The sequence below is a fragment of the Mobula hypostoma genome, chromosome 5 (assembly GCF_963921235.1).
Source record: "Mobula hypostoma chromosome 5, sMobHyp1.1, whole genome shotgun sequence".
NCBI lineage: Eukaryota > Metazoa > Chordata > Chondrichthyes > Myliobatiformes > Myliobatidae > Mobula > Mobula hypostoma.
In genome coordinates, this window is record NC_086101.1 from 188,834,519 (window position 1) to 188,858,454 (window position 23,936).

At 43.1% G+C, this 23,936-nt stretch overlaps 1 protein-coding gene across 4 annotated transcripts in view; it reads right to left on the bottom strand.

The window, feature by feature from the left end:
• Positions 1 to 662: 662 nt before the first annotated feature.
• The window catches only part of sh3bp2 (SH3-domain binding protein 2), a 132,605-nt gene continuing 109,331 nt past the window's right edge, over positions 663 to 23,936 (bottom strand). For 3 of the 4 annotated variants that reach the window (XM_063049557.1, XM_063049558.1, XM_063049556.1), the window contains 4 exons: positions 18,519 to 18,574; positions 16,194 to 16,272; positions 16,039 to 16,098; positions 663 to 4,888 (listed from right to left, as the gene is read on the bottom strand). In XM_063049557.1, coding sequence (XP_062905627.1) covers positions 4,757 to 4,888; positions 16,039 to 16,098; positions 16,194 to 16,272; positions 18,519 to 18,574 — 327 coding nt within the window. In that variant the 3' untranslated portion in view covers positions 663 to 4,756. Of the gene's footprint in view, positions 4,889 to 9,401; positions 9,634 to 16,038; positions 16,099 to 16,193; positions 16,273 to 18,518; positions 18,575 to 23,936 lie in introns of those variants that run through there. The other variant, XM_063049559.1, reaches the window with a different exon arrangement.

Consider the following 23,936-nt stretch of genomic DNA (forward strand, 5'->3'; position numbering starts at 1 on the left):
TGGATGCAACTTGATAAAAAGTTTTCCTGTAGATGGCAGCACAGGTGGGTAAAGCACTGATGAAGGCAATGAGATAATTGCATTCATGGGTTCCCAACCTGGGGTCCATGGACCCTTTGGTTAATGGTAGGGATCCATGGCATTAAAAAGGTTGGAAATCCCTGCTTGCTTTCTTTGGCCAGGGCACATAATACAAGCAGGAAATTTAAGGCACAGCTTCTCTAGTGAGCAACTTGGTGATATATTTCCAAGTCAAGATGTATGAGTAACCCGGGAAGTAGATGTAGAGCATTTCGTAAATGATACACATTGCAGATAGTGTATTTTATTTTAATTTAGAAATATAGTATGGTAACAGGTCATTCCGGTGTAATGAGCCCACGCTGCCCAATTACGCCCCTGTGACCAATTAACCTACAAGCCTATCCATCTTTGGAATATGGAGAAAACTGGAGGACCTGGATGAAACCCAATCGGTCATGGGGAGAGCATACAAGCTTCTTACAAACAGCGGTGGAATTGAACCCAGGTAGCTGGCTCTGTAACAACGTAACACTAACTGCTGGGTTACCATGCCATCCCTGTAGATTGGTAAATTGGTCTAATATTGTCACTAAGGCACTTTGATAAACTTGTCTTGCATACTATCCATTTTATTACAACAGTACATTGAGGTAGTTCAAGATTAAAAACAATAGCAGAACGCAGAAAAAACTATGGCAGTTACAAAGTGCAGTGCAGATCACGACATCAAGAATCCATATTATCATACTAGGGAACCATTCAATAGTTTTATATCGGCGGGGTAGATACTGTGCCTGGTGGTGTGTGCTTTCAGGCTTTTGTATCTCCTGCTGATGAGAGTGGGAGAAAGAATGTCCAGGGCTGGGAGTGAAAGAAATGAGAGTGGATGAGATGGGCTGCATTGTTCTGGATGTTGTTAAGCTTCTTGGGTGTTGATCTAGCTGCACTTGTCCTTATTCCTCATAAAAGTATTAAGGCAGAAGGCATTTACCTTGATGGCTTTTTCACTGATTAAAAGGCAGACATGTTCCCGCAAGTATTGCATCTCATGGCCCAAGATCAGGATTGGAACAAACTTAATATTCCATGCAATATTAGTCAGGAAAACAGTGCTAGTTTCAACAAAAATATCAACCACTCGTTTAGAGCTTTGTAAATTAATAAGCAGAGACTCTGATAAGAAAAAGTTTTAGTACAATGCTGCGATTTGCTGAGAATGAAAATACTGTTTTTGGTGAAAATTAAAGGTAAGTGCTGAATGAAATGGTAACACGCCAACAGTGAATTGCAGCAATCTTTTCAATGCTTTAATGGAAGTCCCAACCCAGCTTTAACCCTTCTCAAATGCTGGCGCATCTCTTTTTCCATTATGAGCTAAATCATTGTGCACTTTCAATATTTCCTGTGGTCATTCAGTGTATTTTTCAGTGCTAATAGGGAGCTCTTTCATTAAAGTTTTCCATTGGCAATATGCTGTTGTTTTAACAAAAGAAATATTGCTATCTGCAGGCGGGTGTCTGGTTCAGCAATGAATTGCAGGGACAGATGAATATTTTTTTCTATTTTTTTAAACGTCCTAAATCCACACAAAACCACAGTTGGAATCCTGGCTTGTTGAAAACAGGAAATGAAGACTGAGTCTGATAACTGTCCTCTGAAAATCCAGGGAAAATGAGCGCAGGAATAGCAATACTACAGCTCGAAAAGCAGATGTTGGAAGAACTCAGTGGGTCAAGCAGCATCTTTGGAGGCAGAAGGCGTCAATGTTTCATATCAGAACTGAGAGGGAAGAGGAATGAAAGGAATGCCCTGGGATTGGGGGAGGGAGAACAGAGGCTGAGAGGGAGGGGTGATGGGCAGATGGAAACAGGTGTATTAAGGGATAGGACAGTAGGTGAGAGGTGAAGACAGATAGTTGGGGGTGACAGGCAGATTGAACCATGTGAGGCAGGAGATGGGATAGGGGCTGATAGATGGTAGAAGGAACCATATAGAAGGTGGGGGGGGGGATGGGCAGATCGAATGAGGTAGTGGATGGAGATGGGACAGGGTCTGGTAGGTGATAGGTGGAACCAGAGAGGGGGGATGGGCAGGGGGAGGGAGAGGTGAACAGAAGGAGAAGAAAACTAGGTGGGCAGGTGTGTGTGTGTGTGTGTGTGTGTGTGTGTGTGTGTGTGGAGAACACCAGGGGTGTGGAAAAATCACCAGTTGTATCACTGGGTTGTGAGCTATCTAAATGGAATTCAAGTGTCGTTCTACCAATTTGCACTTGGTCTCTCTGCGGCACTGGAGAATACTGAGGGAATTGAAATGAATTGACTTTATTACTTACATCCTTCATATACACGAGTAAAAATCTTTACATTACATCTCTGTCTAAATGTGCAACGTGCAATTAATAGTAATTTATAATAAATAGTATATACAACAGGACAGTCAATATATCATAGAAATACAGTTGTGTCAGCATGAATTAATCAGTCTGATGGCCTGGTGGAAGAAGCTGTCCCGGAGCCTGTTGGTCCTGGCTTTTATGCTGCGGTAACGTTTCCCAGATGGTAGCAGCTGAAACAGTTTGTGGTTGGGGTGAATTGGGGCCCAGTGATCCTTAGGGCCCTTTTTACACACCTGTCCTTGTAAATGTCTTGAATAGTGGGAAGTTCACGTCTACAGATGCGCTGGACTGTCCGCACCACTCTGCAGAGTCCTGCGATTGAGGGAAGTACAGTTCCCACACTAGCACAGACACAGATTGCCAACAACAGGTAGTTCAAAGGCAGGAAAGATGCTGACTTCACAAAGTCCTTTGAAACCATCATAAGGTTTAATGAACCAATTTCAGCATCTACTTTCAGACCAATCTGCCCTGAGATTGAAGTTGTAATTACAACTGAATTTCACAAATAATGGAAGGGGCTCAGATCTTGTCATAACAGATTAACAGATAGACAGAGGAAACACATCAACATTTCTTTACAAAAGGAATCCACAGTACGTGACCAGTCAGAATAGTGAAGGGGCATCCAGGATAACAGTGAGAACCTGAATTATTTTAATCAGGATTACATCCTGAAGGAACTCATCAGTGACAGAGTGAGGAGAATCAAAGTTTGGTCTCTTCAGCCATGTCAGAACCCAGAGAACTGGAGTAGCAGCAAGTCATCCCCAGTCTTAAGGGATTACCAAAAATAAGAAGGGACACAGCCCCTAACTAATCCAGGACATATTGAATATTGAAAGGTCTAGTTTGAGTGGATATGGAGAGGACGTTTCCAATAGTGGGAGAGTCTAGGACCAGAAGGCACAGCCTCAACATAGAAAGACGGAGATGTGCAGGAATTTCTTAAGCAAGAGGACGGTAAATCTATGGAATTCAGTGCCACAGACAGCTGTGGAGGTCTAGTCACTGGGTATAATTAAAGCAGAGGTCGATAAGTTTTTGATTGGTAAGGGCATCGAAGACTACAGGAAGGCAGGAAAATGGGGTTTATAGGGATAATAATTTTAGCCATGATCAGATGGCAGAGCAGTCTTGATGGGCCTAATGGCCTAATTCTGCTCTATAGATCACGGTCTTTAAAAGTCGGCAGTTTAACAGATTCAGGGACATGGGTTTAATTGGTGTCTGAGTTTCTAACTTATTAAAAACCAGAGGACATAGGTCTAAGGTGAGAAAGGCAACTTCATACAGAAGGTGGTGCATTTATAAATTGAGCTGCCAGATTGAGGTTGAGACAGGTCCAATGACATTTAAAGACACTAGAACAGCTACATGGACAGAAAAGGTTGAGACGGACATGGGTCAAATGCAGGCAAATGGGACAAACGTCATAATTAGCATGGATGAGTTGGGCTGAAAGGCCTGGTTCCATTCCATATTGCTCTTTATCTCTAACAACAAAAGCCTCTTCTGAAGATCTTTTAGCTACTGAGGTAGACAGGATTCCTGATATAATTCTGTTTGGTAGCAGATGCTGTCCCTAATGTTTTGGATATGTGAAGGAAATATTAGCTGAGGGTCCCATTTTTGTTTGCTTTCCTTTCATAAGGAGGGAAACATTACCTGATGATGATGAGTGAACCACTTAATCTACTGGGCCTGCTCCACCATAGTTGATCTGCCCTGGGTCTCACTGAGTGTTGGTGAAATGGGCTAAGGTGCATCTGATGGAGTTTAAACCTTAGGGCTTGCCAACCTCAGCCCTTGACCGGGGGGATCGATAGTCTTCATCCTCAGTGCTTGACAAATTATACATTTACCACTATAAACAAAGTTTTTTCAAACAAGTGCTTCTCAAAAATAGTCTATTTCCATAAAAAAACAATCTATGTACATCTTCTAAATAATTATCTATATGTATATTTACACATTATTCCATGATATAGTTCTCTTAAATTAATTTAAGGTAGATACAGCTTAATATTACTTTATAATCTAAAGTGGATGCTTGACCCATTCCTCTTGTAGCTATTTCAGTTGAGTCATCATTGAGTTGATTAGAAATCACGTCCTTCACAACAAAAGGGAAGGATTACCTAGAGTGTATAGATCAGTGTCAATAATGAAATGAGATCTCTTCAGGAACGCAATGTGTTACTGTTCCCTTCTTGTAAATGTCAAAGAGTTTCCAATCTTTGAATGTGCAGCTTTTAAATTCTCTCATCAGCCACTTCACTTTGTTTCAAGTCAACAGATGTCTCCTTTGTGTACACCCAAGCTGATGTGATGGTGTCAGGACAAGGAGCTGTAGGGTACCTTAAGATATAGATTCTCATGGGTCGGGAGCGTGTTGGCATAATAATATTCAACCATGCTTGGGAGGTTCATGAACTTTATCTCGCTTTCTAAAAATAACTTGGATTCCTGCAAGAAAAAAAATTTTACATGGCACTTAGATCATAGAAACATAGAAAACCTACAGCACAATACAGAACCTTTGGCCCACAATGCTGTGCAGAACATGTACTTACTTAGAAATTACCTAACGTTACCCATAGCCCTCTATTGTTCTATTTTTCTAAGCTCCATGTACCTCTCCAGACCCTATCGTATTCGCCTCCACCACCATCACCGCCAGACCATTCCACGCACTCACTACTCTCTGCGTAAAAAACTTACCCCTGACATATCCTCTGTAACTACTTCCAAGCACCTTAAAACTGTGCCCTCTCGTGCTAGCCATTTCAGCCCTGGGAAAAAGCCTCTGTCTATCCACACGATCAATGCCGCTCATCATCTTATACACCTTTATCAGGTCACCTCTCATCCTCCGCCACTCCAAGGAGAAAAGGCCAAATTCACTCAACCTATTCTTATAAGGCATGCTCCCCAATCCAGGCAACGTACTTGTAAATCTCCTTTGCACCCTTTCTATAGTTTCCACATCCTTCTTGTAGTGAGGTGACCAGAACTGAGCACAATACTCCAAGTGGGGTCTGATCAGGGTCCTATATAGCTATAACATTACCTCTCGGCTCTTAAACTCAGTCCCATGGTTGATGAAGGCCAATGTACCGTATGACTTCTTATCCACAGAGTGAACCTGCACAGCAGCTTTGAGTGTCCTATGGACTCAGACCCCAAGATCCCTCTGATCCTCCACACTGCCAAGAGTCTTACCATTAATACTATATTCTGCCATCATACTTGACCTACCAAAATGAACCACCTCACACTTAGAACATAGAAAATAGAAAACCTACAGCACAATACAGGCCCTTCGGCTCACAAAGCTTTGCTGAACATGTCCTTACCTTAGAACTACCTAGGCTTACCCATAGCCCTCTATTTTTCTAAGCTCCATGTATCCATCTAGGAGTCTCTTCAAAGACCCTATTGTTTCCGCCGCCACCAGCGCCGCCGGCAGCCCATTCCACACACTCACCACTCTCTGCGTAAAAAAACTTAACCCTGACATCACCTCTGTACCTACTTCCAAGCACCTTAAAACTATGCCCTCTTGTGCTAGCCATTTCAGCCCTGGGAAAAAGCCTCTGACTATCCACATGATCAAAGCGTCTCATTATCTTGAGAATCTTATCTGGGTTGAACTCCATCTGCCACTTCTCAGCCCAGTTTTGCATCCTATCAGTGTCCCGCTGTAACCTCTGACAACCCTCCACACTATCCACAACATCCCCAACCTTTGTGTCATCAGCAAATTTACTAACCCATCCCTCCACTTCCTCATCCAGGTCATTTGTAAACATCGCGAAGAGAGGGGGTCCCAGACAGATCCCTGAGGCACACCACTGGCCACTGACCTCTATGCAGAATATGACCTGTTTACAACCACTCTTTACCTACTGTGAGCAAGCCAATTCTGGACCCACAAAGCAGGGTCCTCTTGGATCTGATGTCTCCTTACTTTCTCAATAAGCCTTGCATAGGGTACCTTATCAAATGCGTTGCTGAAATCCATATACACTACATCTTTATAGGCATCCATTAGTCTCTTGAGTCCATGGATTTCCGCCTTGGAAGGCTTCCAGGCCGTAGGCCTGGGCAAGGTTGTATGGAAGACCAGCAGTTGCCCATGCTGCAAGTTTCCCCTCTCCATGCCACTGATGTTGTCCAAGGGAAGGGCACTGGGGCCGATACAGCTTGGCACTGATGTCGTCGCAGAGCAATGTGTGGTTAAGTGCCTTGCTCAAGGACACAACACGCTGCCTCAGCTGAGGCTCGAACTAGCGACCTTCAGATCACTAGACAGACGCCTTAACCACTTGGCCATGCGCCAACACACACTACACCTACCGCTCTACCTTCTTCAATGTGTTTTGTCACATCCTCAAGAAATTCAATCATGTTCGTAAGGCACGACCTGCCTTTGACAAAGCCATGCTGACTATTCCTAATCATATTATGTCTCTCCAAATGTTCATAAATCCTGCCTCTCAGGATCTTCTCCAACAACTTACCAACCACTGAAGTAAGACTCACTGGGTCTATAATTTCCTGGGCTATCTCTACTCCCTTTCTTGAATAAGGGAACAACATCTACAACCCTCCAATCCTCCGGAACCTCTCCTGTCCTCATTGATGATGCAAAGATTATTGCCAGAGGCTCAGCAATCTCCTCCCTCGCGTCCCACAGTAGCCTGGGGTACATCTCATCCAGTCTCGGAGACTTAACCAACTTGATGCTTTCCAAAAGCTCCAGCACATCCTCTTTCTTAATGTCTATATGCTCAAGCTTTTCAATCCGCTGTAAGTCATCCCTACAATCAAGATCCTTTTCCATAATGAATACTGAAGCAAAGTATTCATTAAGTATCTCTGCTATCTCCTCTAGTTCCATACACACTTTTCCACTGTCACACTTGATTTGTCCTAATCTCTCATGTCTTATCCTCTTGCTCTTCACATACTTGTAGAATAGGGTTTTCCTTGATCCTGCTGTCCAAGTCCTTCTCATGGCCCCTTCTGGCTCTCCTAATTTCATTCCTAAACTCCTTCCTGCTAGCTTATAATCTTCTAGATCTCTATCATCACCTAGTTTTTTTGAACCTTTCGTAAGGTTTTCTTTTCTTCTTGACTAGATTTTCAACAGCATTTGTACACCACGGCTCCTGTATCCTGCCATCCTTTCCCTGTCTCATTGGAACATACCTATGCAGAACACCACGCAAATATCCCCTGAACATTTGCCACATTTTTGCTGTACATTTCCCTGAGAACATCTGTTCCCAATTCATGCTTCCAAGTTCCTGCCTGATAGCATCATATTTCCCCTTACTCCAATTAAATGCTTTCCTAACTTGTCTGTTCCTATCCCTCTCCAATGCTATGGTACAGGAAATAGAATTGTGATCACTGTCCAGCTTCATTTCTCAATACCAGATCAAGTACAGCCTCTGCTCTTGTAGGCTTATCTACATATTGTGTCAGGAAACCTTCCTGAACACACCTAACAAACTCCACCCCATCTAAAATCCTTCCTCTAGGGAGGTGCCAATCAATATTTGGGAAATTAAAATCTCCCACCACGACAACCCTGTTATTATTACACCTTTACAGAATCAGTCTCCCTATCTGCTCCTCTATGTCCTTGTTATTATTGGGTGGTCTATAAAAAACACCCAGTCGAGTTATTGACCCCTTCCTGTTTCTAACTTCCACCCACAGAGACTTAGTAGACAATCCCTCCATGACTTCGACCTTTTCTGCAGCCATGACACTATCTCTGATTAGCAGTACCATTCCCCCACCTCTTTTGCCTCCCTCCCTGTCCTTTCTGAATCATCTATAGCCTGGCACTCTAAGTAACTATTCCTGCCCCTGAACCATCCAAGTCTCTGTAATGGCCATTGATCCACTCTCTAAGCTCATCTGCTTTGTTCATGATGCTTCTTGCATTATAATAGACACATCTCAAACCATCGGTCTGAGCGCATCCCTTCTCTATCACCAGCCTATCCTCCCTCTCACACTGTCTCCAAGCTTTCTCTATTTGTGAGCCAACAGCTCCTCCCTTCCTCCATCTCTTCAGTTCGGTTCCCACCCACCAGCAATTCTAGTTTAAACTCTCTCCAATAGCCTTATCAAACCTCCTTGCCAAGATATTGGTCCCCCTTGGATTCAAGTGCAACCCCTCCTTTTAGTACAGGTGATGCCTACACCAAAAGAGGTCCCAGTAATCCAGAAATCTGAATCCCTGCCCCCTGCTCCAATCCCTCAGCCATGTATTTATCCTCCACCTCACTCTATTCCTATACTCACTGTCGTGTGGCACAGGATATAATCCTGAGAGTACTACCCATGAGGTCCTGCTTCTCAACTTCCTTCCTAACTCCCTGTATTCTGTTTTCAGGACCTCCTCCCCTTTCCTACCTATGTCGTTGGTACCAATATGTACCATGACCTCTGGCTGTTCACCTTCCCACTTCAGGATGTCGTGGACGCGGGAGGCAAACTAACATCTGTACTGTTCCACAAACAAGAGAAAATAAGAGAATAATAAGCACCTACCTCATATCTAACTTCTAGGTAAATAGATTTTTGAAAGACTGAGGAATTTTGCACTGTGGGGAACTGGCACAGTGTTGAGGCCATGATCATATCAAATGGGGGGCCAGGTGGTCTATTTTTGTTCCTGAGCAACACCGACAAAATGCTGGAGGAACTCAGCAAGTCAAGCAGCATCAATAATCAGCCAATATTTCAGGCCAAGACCTTTAATCAGAACTGGATAGGAAGGGGGAAGAAGCCAAAATGAAGAAAACGCCTACAAGGATTAGAAGTGATTGATGAGGTGGAAGGTGGGTGGGTGGGTGGGGAAGGGAGGATGAAATAAGCTGAGAAGTAATAGATGGAAGAGGTAAAGTGTTGAAGAAGAAATCTGATAGGAGAGGACAGTGGATCATGAAAGCAAGGGATAGAGGAGGGGAACCAGAGGGATATATGGGCTGTTAAAGAGAAGAGGGGGCAAGAGGGTAATCAGAATGAAGAGTGGAAAGAAGTGAAGTGGAGGGAGTGGGAAGAAATTACCAGAAGTTTGAAAACTCTACGTTCATACCAGCAGATTGGAGGCTACAAATGGAATATGAGGTGCTGCTCCTCCATTTTGTGTTTGGCCTCATCTTGTGAATGTTCTTGCCGATATACTCCTATGTTTTGACAGTTATACAAAAGCATTGCCTTAAGTCTCTAAATACTCATCAAAATCATGTATTTTGACAATCCTGGATTAAGTTTACACTTAAATCATCCTAAGTAACAACACATCAGAGAGTTACTGTGGTTAGTTCTGTACCTGTGTTTTACTGCTGTTCTTTATTATAATTACACCACTGTGGCCCTGGTCAAATTGAGACCAGAAAAGAAGGAAAAGAAACTTTTGGAGAAAAACAAAATTTAAAGGAAAATTGGATTAATCTCAAATCCCTCCTGTTCATGACTCTTCAAGTGACATTCAGGTACTCGTGCTGGAGTTTCCACCTTCACCGCCCTTTCAGGACAGTGAATCCTGGAGCCCCAGCATTCACTGAATGAAGCTTTTGTCTTCCCAATTTAAATTCATGTCCATTGTTTATTCATTTCTCTGCCAAGAGAAATTACTCCATTCTGTTTAATTGAATTATATAATTGTATATATGTAATTAAGTCTCCTCTCAATCTCCTTTATTTAAAAAACAACTTTATGCTGGACAGTCTGTCTATAATTCCCCAGCTCTGACCTGCACATCCTCCTGCATCCTCTTTGGTGTTATCACATCTTTCCCGTAACCTCACGACCAGAACTATGTACACTACTTTAGGTTTGGCACAACTTTGCTTCAGTTTAAAGCTTTACTCTAGCAGCCTTTCCAGCTGACCTCAAACATTTGTGTCTGCTTTCACCACCACATCCAATCTTATCTCTTTGCCTTCTGTCACTGAACTAATTTTTAAAGAGAATTGTCAATTTCTGCTGGATCCCATAGGTTTAAACCTTTATGATCAATCTACCATATGAGATTTTGTGAAGCACCTTGTTAAAATCCATGAAAAAAATTGCAGATGCTAGAAACCCGAAATAAAAACATAACCTACTGGAAAAACTCAGCAGGTCAGGCAGCATCTGTAGACTGAGAAATAATCAACATTTCAGGTCTGGGACCCTTCAACAGAATGGGAACAAGAGAAAACAAACTATTTTTAAGGGAGCTGGGAATACAGGAGTGGGTAGAAAAAAGGAAAATGTTTCTATAGAATGAGAATTGATGACTTCATGTAACAGAAATGTGATTTCTTATTGCTTAGACTTTTTACTTTGTCTCTGTTGTTCACATATTCTGGCCAGCTGGGCCTTGCCACTGGCAACATATTACAATGACAAAGGTGTTAATCTGATCCTAGCTGATTCGGTCATAAAGTCTCATTACACTGATGCCTCCTGATCTGCTGAATGTTTCCATATTTTCTGTTTCGATCATTAAAATCCACATCCACTCCATCAAATCTCAGTTGCCTTAGGTGACCACGAATACAGCTCCCGTACCTAAATGGATTTTGCTGCTGTTTTTGTGGGTTGGTATTTTCACACATAATTTTAGCACCTAACTAATAATCAGTAACCAAGGAATTAAAGCATGCACAACATATGGTTAAAAAAACACACACATGGTGCTTTTCATCTAATGATTTTACTCACGTTTTTTTCTGAATGAGTAATAATACTGCAAACAGATGGCCCATATGGTCCAGTCTTCATTTTTTCCACTTTCTTGTTTTGTAATTTATAGCAATTTTATGTCAGTATTGTACTACTGCCATAAAACATATAAGTCAGAGATTTAAAAAAAAATATGCTGTTACTGATACTCATCTCTTGTTCTTGATATTTATTGCTTATTTTTTTTATTTTGTGTTTGCACAGTGTGTTGTCTTTTTCACATTGGTTGTTTGTCGGTCTTGTTGGGTGCGGTCTTTCATTAATTCTGTTGTGTTTCTTGGATTAACTGTGAGTGTCCACAAGAAAATGAATCTCAGGGTCGTATATGGTGACATTCATGTACTTTGATAATAAATTTACTTGGAACTTTGATACTTATCTTTGTCCCACTACCTGTCTACGGCGAGTGGCTACAGCATTGCACAGAAGTGTTCAAGGATTTAAAGCAGTATAAATATGGCTCATTAAACAAAGAAGTGGTAAAGCTGCTGTCTCTAACTCCAGGGACAGAGGTCCAAAAATGGGTGCTGTGTGGAGTTTGCATGTTCTCCCCACGGCTGTATGGTTTCTCCCAGATGCTCTGGTTCCCTCCCATATTCCAACAACGTGCACATTGATGGGTAATTGGCCACTACACACTGGCTCAAGTGTGAGGTGATTGGATGAATTGGGATAGTTGATAAGTGTGGGGAGAATAAAATAGGATTAGTCTAAAAGGGGTGCTCTCCGCTGAACATTGATGGCTCCTCTGCTGAGATCGTTAAGAGCACCAAATTTCTTGGTGTTCACCTGGCGAAGAATCTCACCTGGTCCCTCAACACTAGCTCCATAGCCAAGAAAGCCCAGCAGCGTCTCTACTTTCTGCGTAGGCTGAGAAAAGTCCATCTCCCACCCCCCATCCTCACCACATTCTACAGAGGTTGTATTGAGAGCATCCTGAGCAGCTGCATCACTGCCTGGTTCGGAAATTGCACCATCTCGGATCACAAGACCCTGCAGCGGATAGTGAGGTCAGCTGAGAAGATCATCGGGGTCTCTCTTCCCGCCATTACAGACATTTACACCACACGCTGCATCTGCAAAGCTAACAGTATTGTGAAGGACCCCAAGCACCCCTCATACAAACTCTTCTCCCTCCTGCCATCTGGCAAAAGGTACCAAAGCATTCGGGCTCTTACGACCAGACTATGTAACAGTTTCTTCCCCCAAGCCATCAGACTCCTCAATACTCAGAGTCTAGACTGACATCTACATCAATTATTATTATATTGTAATTTGCCCTCAACTGTGCCTATTCTCTAGTTTATTAATTATTGTACTGCCCTGCACTGCTTTGTGCACTTTATGTAGTCCTGTGCAGGGCTGTAGTCTAGTACAGTTTTTATGTTTGTTTTACATAGTCTGATGTAGCCTTGTGTTGTCTCACATAGTCTAGTGTAGTTTTGTGTTGTTTCATGTAGCACCAGGGTCCTAGAACATAGAACATAGAATAGTACAGCACAGTACAGGCCCTTCGGCCCACAATGTTGTGCTGACCCTCAAACCCTGCCTCCCATATAAGCCCCCACCTTAAATTTCTCCATATACCTGTCTAGTAGTCTCTTAAACTTCACTAGTGTATCTGCCTCCACCACTGACTCAGGCAGTGCATTCCACGCACCAACCACTCTCTGAGTGAAAAACTTTCCTCTAATATCCCCCTTGAACTTCCCACCCCTTACCTTAAAGCCATGTCCTCTTGTATTGAGCAGTGGTGCCCTGGGGAAGAGGCGCTGGCTATCCACTCTATCTATTCCTCTTATCATCTTGTACACCTCTATCATGTCTCCTCTCATCCTCCTTCTCTCCAAAGAGTAAAGCCCTAGCTCCCTTAATCTCTGATCATAATGCATACTCTCTAAACCAGGCAGCATCCTGGTAAATCTCCTCTGTACCCTTTCCAATGCTTCCACATCCTTCCTTAGTGAGGCGACCAGAAATGGACACAGTACTCCAAGTGTGGCCTAACCAGAGTTTTATAGAGCTGCATTATTACATCGCGACTCTTAAACTCTATCCCTCGACTTATGAAAGCTAACACCCCATAAGCTTTCTTAACTACCCTATCCACTTGTGAGGCAACTTTCAGGGATCTGTGGACATGTACCCCCAGATCCCTCTGCTCCTCCACACTACCAAGTATCCTGCCATTTACTTTGTTCTCTGCCTTGGAGTTTGTCCTTCCAAAGTGTACCACCTCACACTTCTCCGGGTTGAACTCCATCTGCCACTTCTCAGCCCACTTCTGCATCCTATCAATGTCTCTCTGCAATCTTTGACAATCCTCTACACTATCTACAACACCACCAACCTTTGTGTCATCTGCAAACTTGCCAACCCACCCTTCTACCCCCACATCCAGGTTGTTAATAAAAATAACAAAAAGTAGAGGTCCCAGAACAGATCCTTGTGGGACACCACTAGTCAAAACCCTCCAATCCAAATGTACTCCCTCCACCACGACCCTCTGCCTTCTGCAGGTAAGCCAATTCTGAATTCACCTGGCCAAACTTCCCTGGATCCCATGCCTTCTGACTTTCTGAATAAGCCTACCGTGTGAAACCTTGTCAAATGCCTTACTAAAATCCATATAGATCACATCCACTGCACTACCCTCATCTATATGCCTGGTCACCTCCTCAAAGAACTCTATCAGGCTTGTTAGACACGATCTGCCCTTCACAAAGCCATGCTGACTGTCCCTGATCAGACCATGATTCTCTAAATGCCCAGAGATCCTATCTCTAAGAATCTTTTCCAACAGCTTTCCTACCACAGATGTAAGGCTCACTGGTCTATAATTTCCCGGACTACCCCTACTACCTTTTTTTGAACAAGGGGACAACATTCGCCTCCCTCCAATCCTCCAGTACCATTCCCGTGGACAACGAGGACATAAAGATCCTGGCCAGAGGCTCAGCAATCTCTTCCCTCGCCTCGTGGAGCAGCCTGGGGAATATTCCGTCAGGCCCCGGGGACTTAACTGTCCTAATGTATTTCAACAACTCCAACACCTCCTCTCCCTTAATATCAACATGCTCCAGGACATCAACCTCACTCATATTGTCCTCACCATCATCAAGTTCCCTCTCATTGGTGAATATCGAAGAGGAGTATTCATTGAGGACCTCACTCACTTCCATAGCCTCCAGGCACATCTTCCCACCTTTATCTCTAAACAGTCCTACCTTCACTCCTGTCATCCTTTTTTTTCTTCACATAATTGAAGAATGCCTTGGGGTTTTCCTTTACCCTACTCGCCAAGGCCTTCTCATGCCCCCTTCTCGCTCTTCTCAGCCCCTTCTTAAGCTCCTTTCTTGCTTCCCTATATTCCTCAATAGACCCATCTGATCCTTGCTTCCTAAACCTCACGTATGCTGCCTTCTTCCACCTGACTAGATTTTCCACCTCACTTGTCACCCATGGATCCTTCACCCTACCATTCTTTATCTTCCTCACCGGGACAAATTTATCCCTAACATTTTGCAAGAGATCTCTAAACATCGACCACATGTCCATAGTACATTTCCCTGCAAAAACATTATCCCAATTCACACCCGCAAGTTCTAGCCTTATAGCCTCATAATTTGCCCTTCCCCAATTAAAAATTTTCCTGTCCTCTCTGATTCTATCCTTTTCCATGATAATGCTAAAGGCCAGGGAGCGGTGGTCACTGTCCCCCAGATGCTCACCCACTGAGAGATATGTGACCTGACTCGGTTCATTACCTAGTACTAGATCTAGTATGGCATTCCCCCTAGTCGGCCTGTCCACATACTGTGACAGGAATCTGTCCTGGACACACTTAACAAACTCTGCCCCATCTAAACCCTTGGAACTAATCAGATGCCAATCAATATTAGGGAAGTTAAAGTCACCCATGATAACAACCCTGTTATTTTTGCACCTTTCCAAAATCTGCCTCCCAATCTGCTCCTCTATATCTCTGCTGTTACCAGGGGGCCTATAGAATACCCCCAATAGAGTAACTGCTCCCTTCCTGTTCCTGACTTCCACCCATACTGACTCAAAAGAGGATCCTGCTACATTACCCACCCTTTCTGCAGCTGTAATAGTATCCCTGACCAGTAATGCCACCCCTCCTCCCCTTTTTCCGCCCTCTCTATCCCTTTTAAAGCACTGAAATCCAGGAATATTGAGAATCCGTTCCTGCCCTGGTGCCAGCCAAGTCTCTGTAATAGCCACTACAGCATAATTCCATGTATGTATCCAAGCTCTCAGTTCATCACCTTTATTCCTGATGCTTCTTGCATTGAGGTACACATATTTCAGCCCTTCTACCTTACTGTCTTTACACCGTTTATTCTGCTTCTCTTTCCTCAAAGCCTCTCTATATGTTAGATCTGGCTTTATTCCATGCACTTCTTCCATTGCCCTATCGGTCTGGGTCCCATCCCCGTTACAAATTAGTTTAAACCTTCCCGAACCATGCTAGCAAACCTACCTGCAAGGATATTGCTCCCCCTCGAGTTCAGGTGCAACCCATCCAATCTGTACAGGTCCCACCTTCCCCAGAAGAGATCCCAATGATCCAAAAATCTAAAACCCTGCTCCCTGCACCAACTCCTCAGCCACGCATTCAACTGCCATCTCCTCCAATTCTTACCATCACTGTCACGTAGCACTGGAGGAACATTGTTTCATTTTTACTGTGTACTGTACCAGCAGCTTATGGTCAAAATGACAATAAACTTGACTTGACTTTACAGTCAGTACTGAATTGAAGGGCAGAAGGGCCTGTTTTCAGACTATATGACTATAGGTATATACTTGCAAAACTTTGAAAATATTTACTGACCTTTTCAAATATTCTGTAGTTCCTCACTTTCTTCTCTGTGTCGTCCCATACAACTAAAACCTTTTGTAAAAGAGAAAAAATAGATTGACATTTCTCTGTGATGAAATTACTAACTGTAGCAAATTGTAAACATTGACTTGTTATTATACTGATACCTTTCCAGACTTTGAAGAATTCCTAATGCCGTACAACCCATGCTGAGGTTTGTTGCCAGGACTCGTAGAAATGAACAATCTTCATGGGTAGACAAGAAAAGATTTTTATATTATTGTTTAATTAATCTGCATGCTTTGATAAAAAAAATTCAAAATCATTAAATTCTATACAGAATTGTGGATATATAGGTCTGTTGTTCTTTGAGGACTGCAGGGTTTGAGTTATAAGGAGAAACTGGATAGATTGGGTCTTTTTCCCAGAGCGAAGGAAGCTGAAGGATGAACTTAGAGATTTATAAAATTGTGAGGGCCATAGCTAAGGTGAATAGCTACAGTTGTTTTTTCGAAAGCAGGGGAGTGCAAAATTAGAGGGAATCAGTTTAAAATGAGAGGGAAAGGACTTAAACCAGGGGTTTCCAACCTGGGGTCCACGGACCCTTCAGTTAATGGGAGGAATCCATGGCATAAAAATGGTTGGGAACCCTTGATTTAAAAGGTCAATGGAAGCAGTGTCTTTGACTAAGTTTAAGACAGAGGAAGACAGAATTCGAAACACAAGGAGTGAAAATGTGATGGGATTGGAGTATTGAGGCAGATCACATTAAGGAGCCAAATGGCCTATTCCTCCTCTCCTAGGGAGTATTATTGTTAAATATTCACTTGAACTATATATCATATTTCAGCTGTCCCAGCTTGTCGTTGAGTTTTACAGCACAAAAATCATCCAAATTGACCCTGAGCATAATCTTACAAATGCTTCATAGCTGGTGGGCTATTTCAATGCTCCCATTAAAATCTTTACTGCAGTGTTGATTCAGTAGACAGTGTTCAGCTACAGTTTAGAAGAATAAGAGGTATCCTTATTATAATATATAAAACACTGAGGGGAATGGGCAGACCAGGGGTACAATGGTGGAGAGGTCCATGGCCAGAGTCACAGCCAAAGGATAGTGAGCAGGACTGAGACAGAAATTCCTTCACCCAAAGATAGGTGAACCTATAGAATTCATGACCATACAGCAGAGAAAATGAATCTTCAGCCCACCTTGTTAATGCCAACCATGATGCCTCATCATACTCATCCCACTTGCTTGCATTGTGTCTGTATCCCTTTACACTTTTCCTGTTCAAATACTTTTTAAATTGTTGTAATTGCATCTGCCTCTACCAAATCCCCTGAGAGCTCATTGAACCCTCTGTGTGAGATACTTACCCCTCAGATCATCTTTACATTTCTCCCCCTCTCATTAAGTCTGTGCCCTAATGGCGACTCCTTTGCGTGCATCTTTGGAAGCAGCTCTATTTCTGTCTTCAGTATCTCTAGTTTTCCCTTTCAGGGTTCTTTTGAAGACCCTGACCTTGAGTTACACACTGACTTTGGCTTTTTGTGGGAATGGGACCCACTCTTTGGGTCTCATGACTGGCCGCTATTCGACGTACCAAGGACGTGGCCTAGAAGACTAGTGTGCCTTCAGGGTTCTGGGATTCCATGGCTCGAGGTCGCTGCCTCCGCAGGAAACTGGTGTGTCGTTTGGAGTCCATGGAAGATCAAAAGCAGCAAGCTGGCTGTTGGCTGTGTACCCAGAGAACCAAGTTCTTTGGGCACAGAGTATAGAAAAGGTGACGCAACAGACTTTTAACATCGTAAATCAGCGAGGTCTTTGCTATGTCTCCCCTCTTGCCGTGAAATGTGGACACCTCTTTTTCCCTCACTAGAGAGAGAGAGAGAGAGAGCCTGTGGTTATGTTGAATTACCAGCTGAACGAGTAGTCGTTGGGGTACTGCAAGTCTGTGTCTTTATTGATGCTTTGCTGCACACTTGAGTGCTCAGCGTGGGCGGTGGGGTGCCGCCAATGCTTTTTTGCTGTTGGGGAGGGGGGTTGTCACGTTGCTGCTGCTTATGCGTGGGAGGGGGGAGCTAGGGGAGGCTTTGGGGTTCTAACATTTAACTGTCATTCATTCTTTGGGGCGCTCCTCTTAAGAAAAATAATTTCAGGATGTATATTGTATACATTTCTCTGACATTAAATGTACCTTTGAAACCCTCTAGTTCTCGATTCTAGACAGCTGAGACTAAGTCATTGAATATATTCAAGGAGTTAGATATGTTCTAATGGCTAAAGAGAGGAAAGGGTAGATAGAGAAAGCAGGAACAGGGGACTGAATTTGGATGATAAGTCATGATAATATTGATCATAGGCCCACTCCTGCTCCGATTCTCTATCATTGTCAGCTCTGGGAAGCAGCATGGGCCTGATGAGCCAAATGGCCTCCTCCTGTACAATAAGGAAGTGTGAAATATCTAACAGTGTAATGAATAAGTACCTCTCAACATCATTGGATTCTGTTGTATTGATAAACACAGAGGCTGGTAGCTCTACCTACAATGAAACCAGATAACAATAAAATAATGTCATTAATCCAACAGGCAATAGTTACAATTAAAAGATGTTTCCATGGAGACTCCCTCATGACTGAAATAATGACTATAATAATATATAAAACACTGACTATTATAATATATAAAACAGATGATAAGAAAACAATTTTCTCAAAATGCTTGGCAGGCCTGTTCACTGAAATAAGTAACTTACTTAAAATTGGGACGCTGTGAAAATGGAATACTGCAGATGATAGAACCCTAAAATAAAAACAGAGATCGCTGAAAATCTTAGCAAGTCGTGCAGCATCCAAAATGGAGTTAACATTTCAGTATGTTGATTGCCAAGCATTTTGAGCTATTGTTATTTTATCATCAAGACTCTGGTTGTTCAATTTAATAAACTTAATGCTATGAATTCAGCCACACTGTCAAGGGGGTCAATATTATTAGACTAGGGCCTTGCCTATTCTCACAAACAGACTATTTTGAAGAAAAGCCAATATCTGAGAGGCGAGAGACTGCAAGTGCTGGAATTTGGCGCATAAAACAATTGCCAGAGGAACTCATGAGGTCAAGCAGCAAATCGTAAACACAAGAAATTCTGTAGATGCTGGTAGTCCAGAGTAACACATACAAAATGCTGGAGGAACTCAGCAGGTCAGGTAGCATCATGGGGGGGTTGAGGGGGGACAAACAATCGACACTTTGGGCTGAGGATGCTCATCAGGACTGGAAAGGAATGGGGAAGAAGCCAGGATAAATAAGAAGGTGGGGTTGGGGAAGGAGTACAACCTGGAAGTCGATAGGTGAAGCCAGGTGAGGGGGAAGGCAGATGGTTGGGAGAAGGGAGATGAAGTGAGAAACTGGGAGGTGATGGACAGAAAAGATAAAGGGCTGAAGAAGGAATCTGATAGGAGAAGAAAGTGGACCATGAGAAAAAGGGAAGGAGGAGGGGAACCAGAAGGAGGTGATTGGCAGGTGAGGAGAAGAGAGGTAAGGTCAAACAGCATCTGTGGAGGGAAGTGGATATCAACGTTATACCTGGACTGCAAGAATAAATTTCAAAGTTCAAAATAAAGTTATTATCAAAGTACATAAATGTCACCATATACAACCCTGACAATTTTTTTTCTTGTGAGCATACTCAGTGAATCCAAAAGCCACAATACAATCAAGGAAAGACCACACCCAACAGGGCAGACAAACAACCAATGTGAACAAGACAATAAACTGTGCAAATACAAAAAGAACAAAGAAATAAATAAGAAACAAACAAATATATAATCAAGCAATCAACTAATTAGTATCAGGGACATGAGACGAAGAGTCCTTAAAAGTGAGTCTTTAGGTTGTGAGAACAGTTCCGTGATGGGGCGAATGAAATTGAGTGAAGTCATCTCCATTGGTTCAAGAGGCTGATGGTGGAGGGGTAATAACTGTTCCTGAACCTGGTAGTATGAATCCTGAGGCTCCCGTACTTTCTTTCCGATGGCAGCAGCGAGAGGAGAGCATGACATAGGTGATGGGGTCCCTGCTGATGGATGCTGCTCTTCTCTGACAGTGCTCTGTGTGGCTGTGCTCAGTGGTTGGGAGGGCTTTGCCTATAACGGACTGGGCGGCATCCACTACTTTTTATGGGATTTTAGAGGAAAATCAGTCAGCATAAAGAGGTGAGGGGTAGGGATCGGAGCACAAGCTGGAAAGCAATTAGTGGATGCAGGTAGGGTGGGGTGACAGAAAGGTACACCCAACAACCTGGCCTCTACAGCTGCATGTGGTAACAAATTCCACAAATTCACCACTCTCTGGCTAAAGCAATTTCTCCGCATCCCTGTTTTGAAAGGGCACCCCTCCACCCTGAGGCTGTGCCCTCTTGTCCTTGACTCCCCCACCACGGGAAACATCCTTTCCACATCTACTCTGTCTAGGCCTTTCAATATTCGAAAGGTTTCGATAAGATCCCCCCTCATCCTTCTGAATTCCAGTGAGTACAGACCCAGAGCCATCAAACGTTCCTCAAATGATAACCCTTTCATTCCTGGAATCATCCTTGTGAACCTCCTCTGGGCCTTCTCCAATGCCAGTACATCTTTTCTAAGATGAGGGGCCCAAAACTGTTCACATACTCAATGTAGGGCCTCACCAATGCCTTATAAAGTCTCAGCATCTGTTAAGCACACAGTGGAAGAGAGGATGGTGATGAGGTGGGGTGGGGAAAACAAACTGGGTGATTGGAGGCTGGTGGTGGGGGTGCAATATTTTATTCAAAGGACCTGAGAGGACCTGATAAAATCTTCAAGCCCTGCCACTCAGGGACTTGTGTTTATATTATTTGGTGACTGTTTTTGCTGGACTATATGCGCTGCGTTTTGCACATCGTTTCCAGAGGAATGATGTTTAGCTGCATACGTGCATACTGCTGAATAACAATAAACTTGAACTTGGAGGAGGGGCAGGTTATGAGTTCTCCTGAGGGAGCTAGTTCATACTTATCCTTCTAATAGCAATAAAACCAATAATCTGCTCATCGTCACGTGAATATTCAGTGTTCCTACATTTGCAAAATGACAGTAAAGCCCTGCTTTGGTATGTCAAGGGTGACACAGTGGTGCATCATAGTGGTGCTCAAGTTCAATTCTGACCTCAGGTGAGATTATTGGGAAATCACCTGAATATTCCCCCAGTTTTCTGGTTTCCTTCCACATCCTCAAAATGCGCTAGTCGCTGTAAATTACCTGTAGAGTAGGGAGGTGCTGAGAAATCTGGAGGAAGATGATGGGCATATGAGAGAGGATAGTAATTCCTTTAGAATGATACATATCAGCCATGATTAAAGTTGAACGGAGGGGCAGGTTTTAGAGGCCGAATGGCCTATTCATCTATTATTGAATAGGTTACAGGGAAGTGGGGCAAGGGATGATGAGATTGGTCTGATAGCCTACACAGACTCAATGGGCCAAGTAGCCTCCTTCACTGTCGTAAGAAAATGTGGGAAATAGACATGAGAGTTTTCTTTCTGAACATCAATGATATACACATTGCCACCTCTCTCATTCAGCAGGAACTTCTCCCTGTGCTCAGGGAGAGAGGGAGAAGGGTTGTCCAACCCTGGAACTGGCAATGATTGGCACTGATAATCAAGTGAAAACTTAACCAACTCCTTTCATCTCATGGATCATTCCCAAAACTTTGTCAATAAAAATGTATGTTTCATATCGTGAGGGAGTCTAGGACCGGAGGAAACAGACGCAGAATACAAGGACACCCCTTCAGAACTGACATGAGAAAGAATTTCTTTAGCCAGAGGGTGGGGAATCTGTGGAATTCATTGCCATTGATGGCTGTGGAGCCCATCATTGGATAATATTTAAAGCAGGTGTCGATAGGTTCTTGATCAGTAATCGTGTCAAAATTACGGGGAGAAAGCAGAAGAATAGGGTTGTGGGGATAAATAAATCAACCAGTGTAAAATAACAGAGCAGACACAATATGCTGAACAGCCTATTTCTACTTCTTTGTCTAATGGTCTAAAAAAGAGCACACCTTAATTATAAATTATGACATTATTATCACAAATCCTATTGATGTAAGAAAGCCAATTTATATAATAATATTCAAAACCTCAGGTGCTAATATGCTTTATGACCAATGAAAACACAAGATATTAGGACACAATTTTTCAGATCTCTTGAACCATGATTGAGATGGGTTCCATCATAGATAATTTGGGGAAGTAGGGTTTGAAGTTGTGCTTATTGTCCAGAGCCTTAAAAATCCCCCTTAAATGTGGGGTCTTTCCAGAACTGCAAACATTAAAATGTTCAGAAAAACAAACTTGTTAGGCATCTTTTAGAGACAATAATTCCGTAAAACCTAACCAGCAGTTTAAAAATTATTGTCTAAAATGAAAATCATAATGGATATGTTGATGGCAAATACTGTTTGACCAGACTAAGGTCTGTGATGAAGTAACAAAGAGATAATGCGTGCATGGGTTGATGCATGTTGATGCATGTATAGAATTTCACAATGAATTCTTTAAGGCGGGAGGAGAAGATGGCGCGACGCAGCACGCACAGGTCTCCGGTGAAATTATATCGTATTTGTTAAATAGGGTACCGTGCACAATTCTGATTTGATGGAGACAGCCGTGAGAGCACGGAGGAACATCTGGAGAAATTTCTGAAATGCCCGGTTCGCTGCCGCTGCTACTGTGCTATCGAGAATCTTCGGAGGGAAGGCCCCAAAATTCTCGGCTTTGCCTGCTGCTGGCAGCCAGGGTTGGGGTCGAAACGTTCGGTAGAGATGGTGCTCGGTGCTGGAGGGCTGACTGGAGCTCGAAGTTTTCAGATGACTCAGAGTCGGACTGTGGTCGGGCATGGGAAGGAGAGTTTTCTTCCTTCTCCCGTCTGCGTGAGATGTGGGACTTTCCAGAGACTTTGAACTTTTTACTGTGCTAAATGGCCTGTTCTTCATCAAGTTACGGTATTGCTTGCACTGTTGTAACTATATGTTATAATTATGTGGTTTTTGTCAGTTTTTCAGTCTTGGTCTGTCCTGTGTTTCTGTGATATCACACCGGAGGAATATTGTATCATTTCTTAATGCATGCATTACTAAATGACAATAAAAGAGGACTGCGTGTCCTCATAATCTAATCTAATCTAAGTATCACATGGTACACTTGTAAACACATTTAAATACCATCAGATTAATTAAAGCAACACACATCAAAGTTGCTGGTGAACGCAGCAGGTCAGGCAGCATCTCTAGGAAGAGGTACAGTCGCCGTTTCGGGCCAAGAACCTTTGTCAGGACTAACTGAAGGAAGAGTTAGTAAGAGATTTGAAAGTGGGAGGGGGAGGGGGAGATACAAAATGATAGAAGAAGACAGGAGGGGGAGGGATGGAGCCAAGAGCTGGACAGTTGATTGGCAAAAGGGATATGAGAGGATCATGGGACAGGAGGCCCAGGGAGAAAGACGGGAGGATGGGGGAGCCCAGAGGATGGGCAAGTGGTATAGTCAGAGGGACAGAGGGAGAAAAAGGAGAGTGAGAGAAAGAATGTGTGTATAAAAATAAATAACAGATGGGGTACGAGGGGGAGGTGGGGCATTAGTGGAAGTTAGAGAAGTCAATGTTCATGCCATCAGGTTGGAGGCTACCCAGACGGAATATAAGGTGTTGTTCCTCCAACCTGAGAGTGGCTTCATCTTTACAGTAGAGGAAGCCGTGGATAGACATGTCAGAATGGGAATGGGATGTGGAATTAAAATATGTGGCCACTGGGATTAATTAAAGGAACAGTGACAACATCCATACAAAATTGGACTGGGGAAGTTAAAGTATTATTTTGCAGTC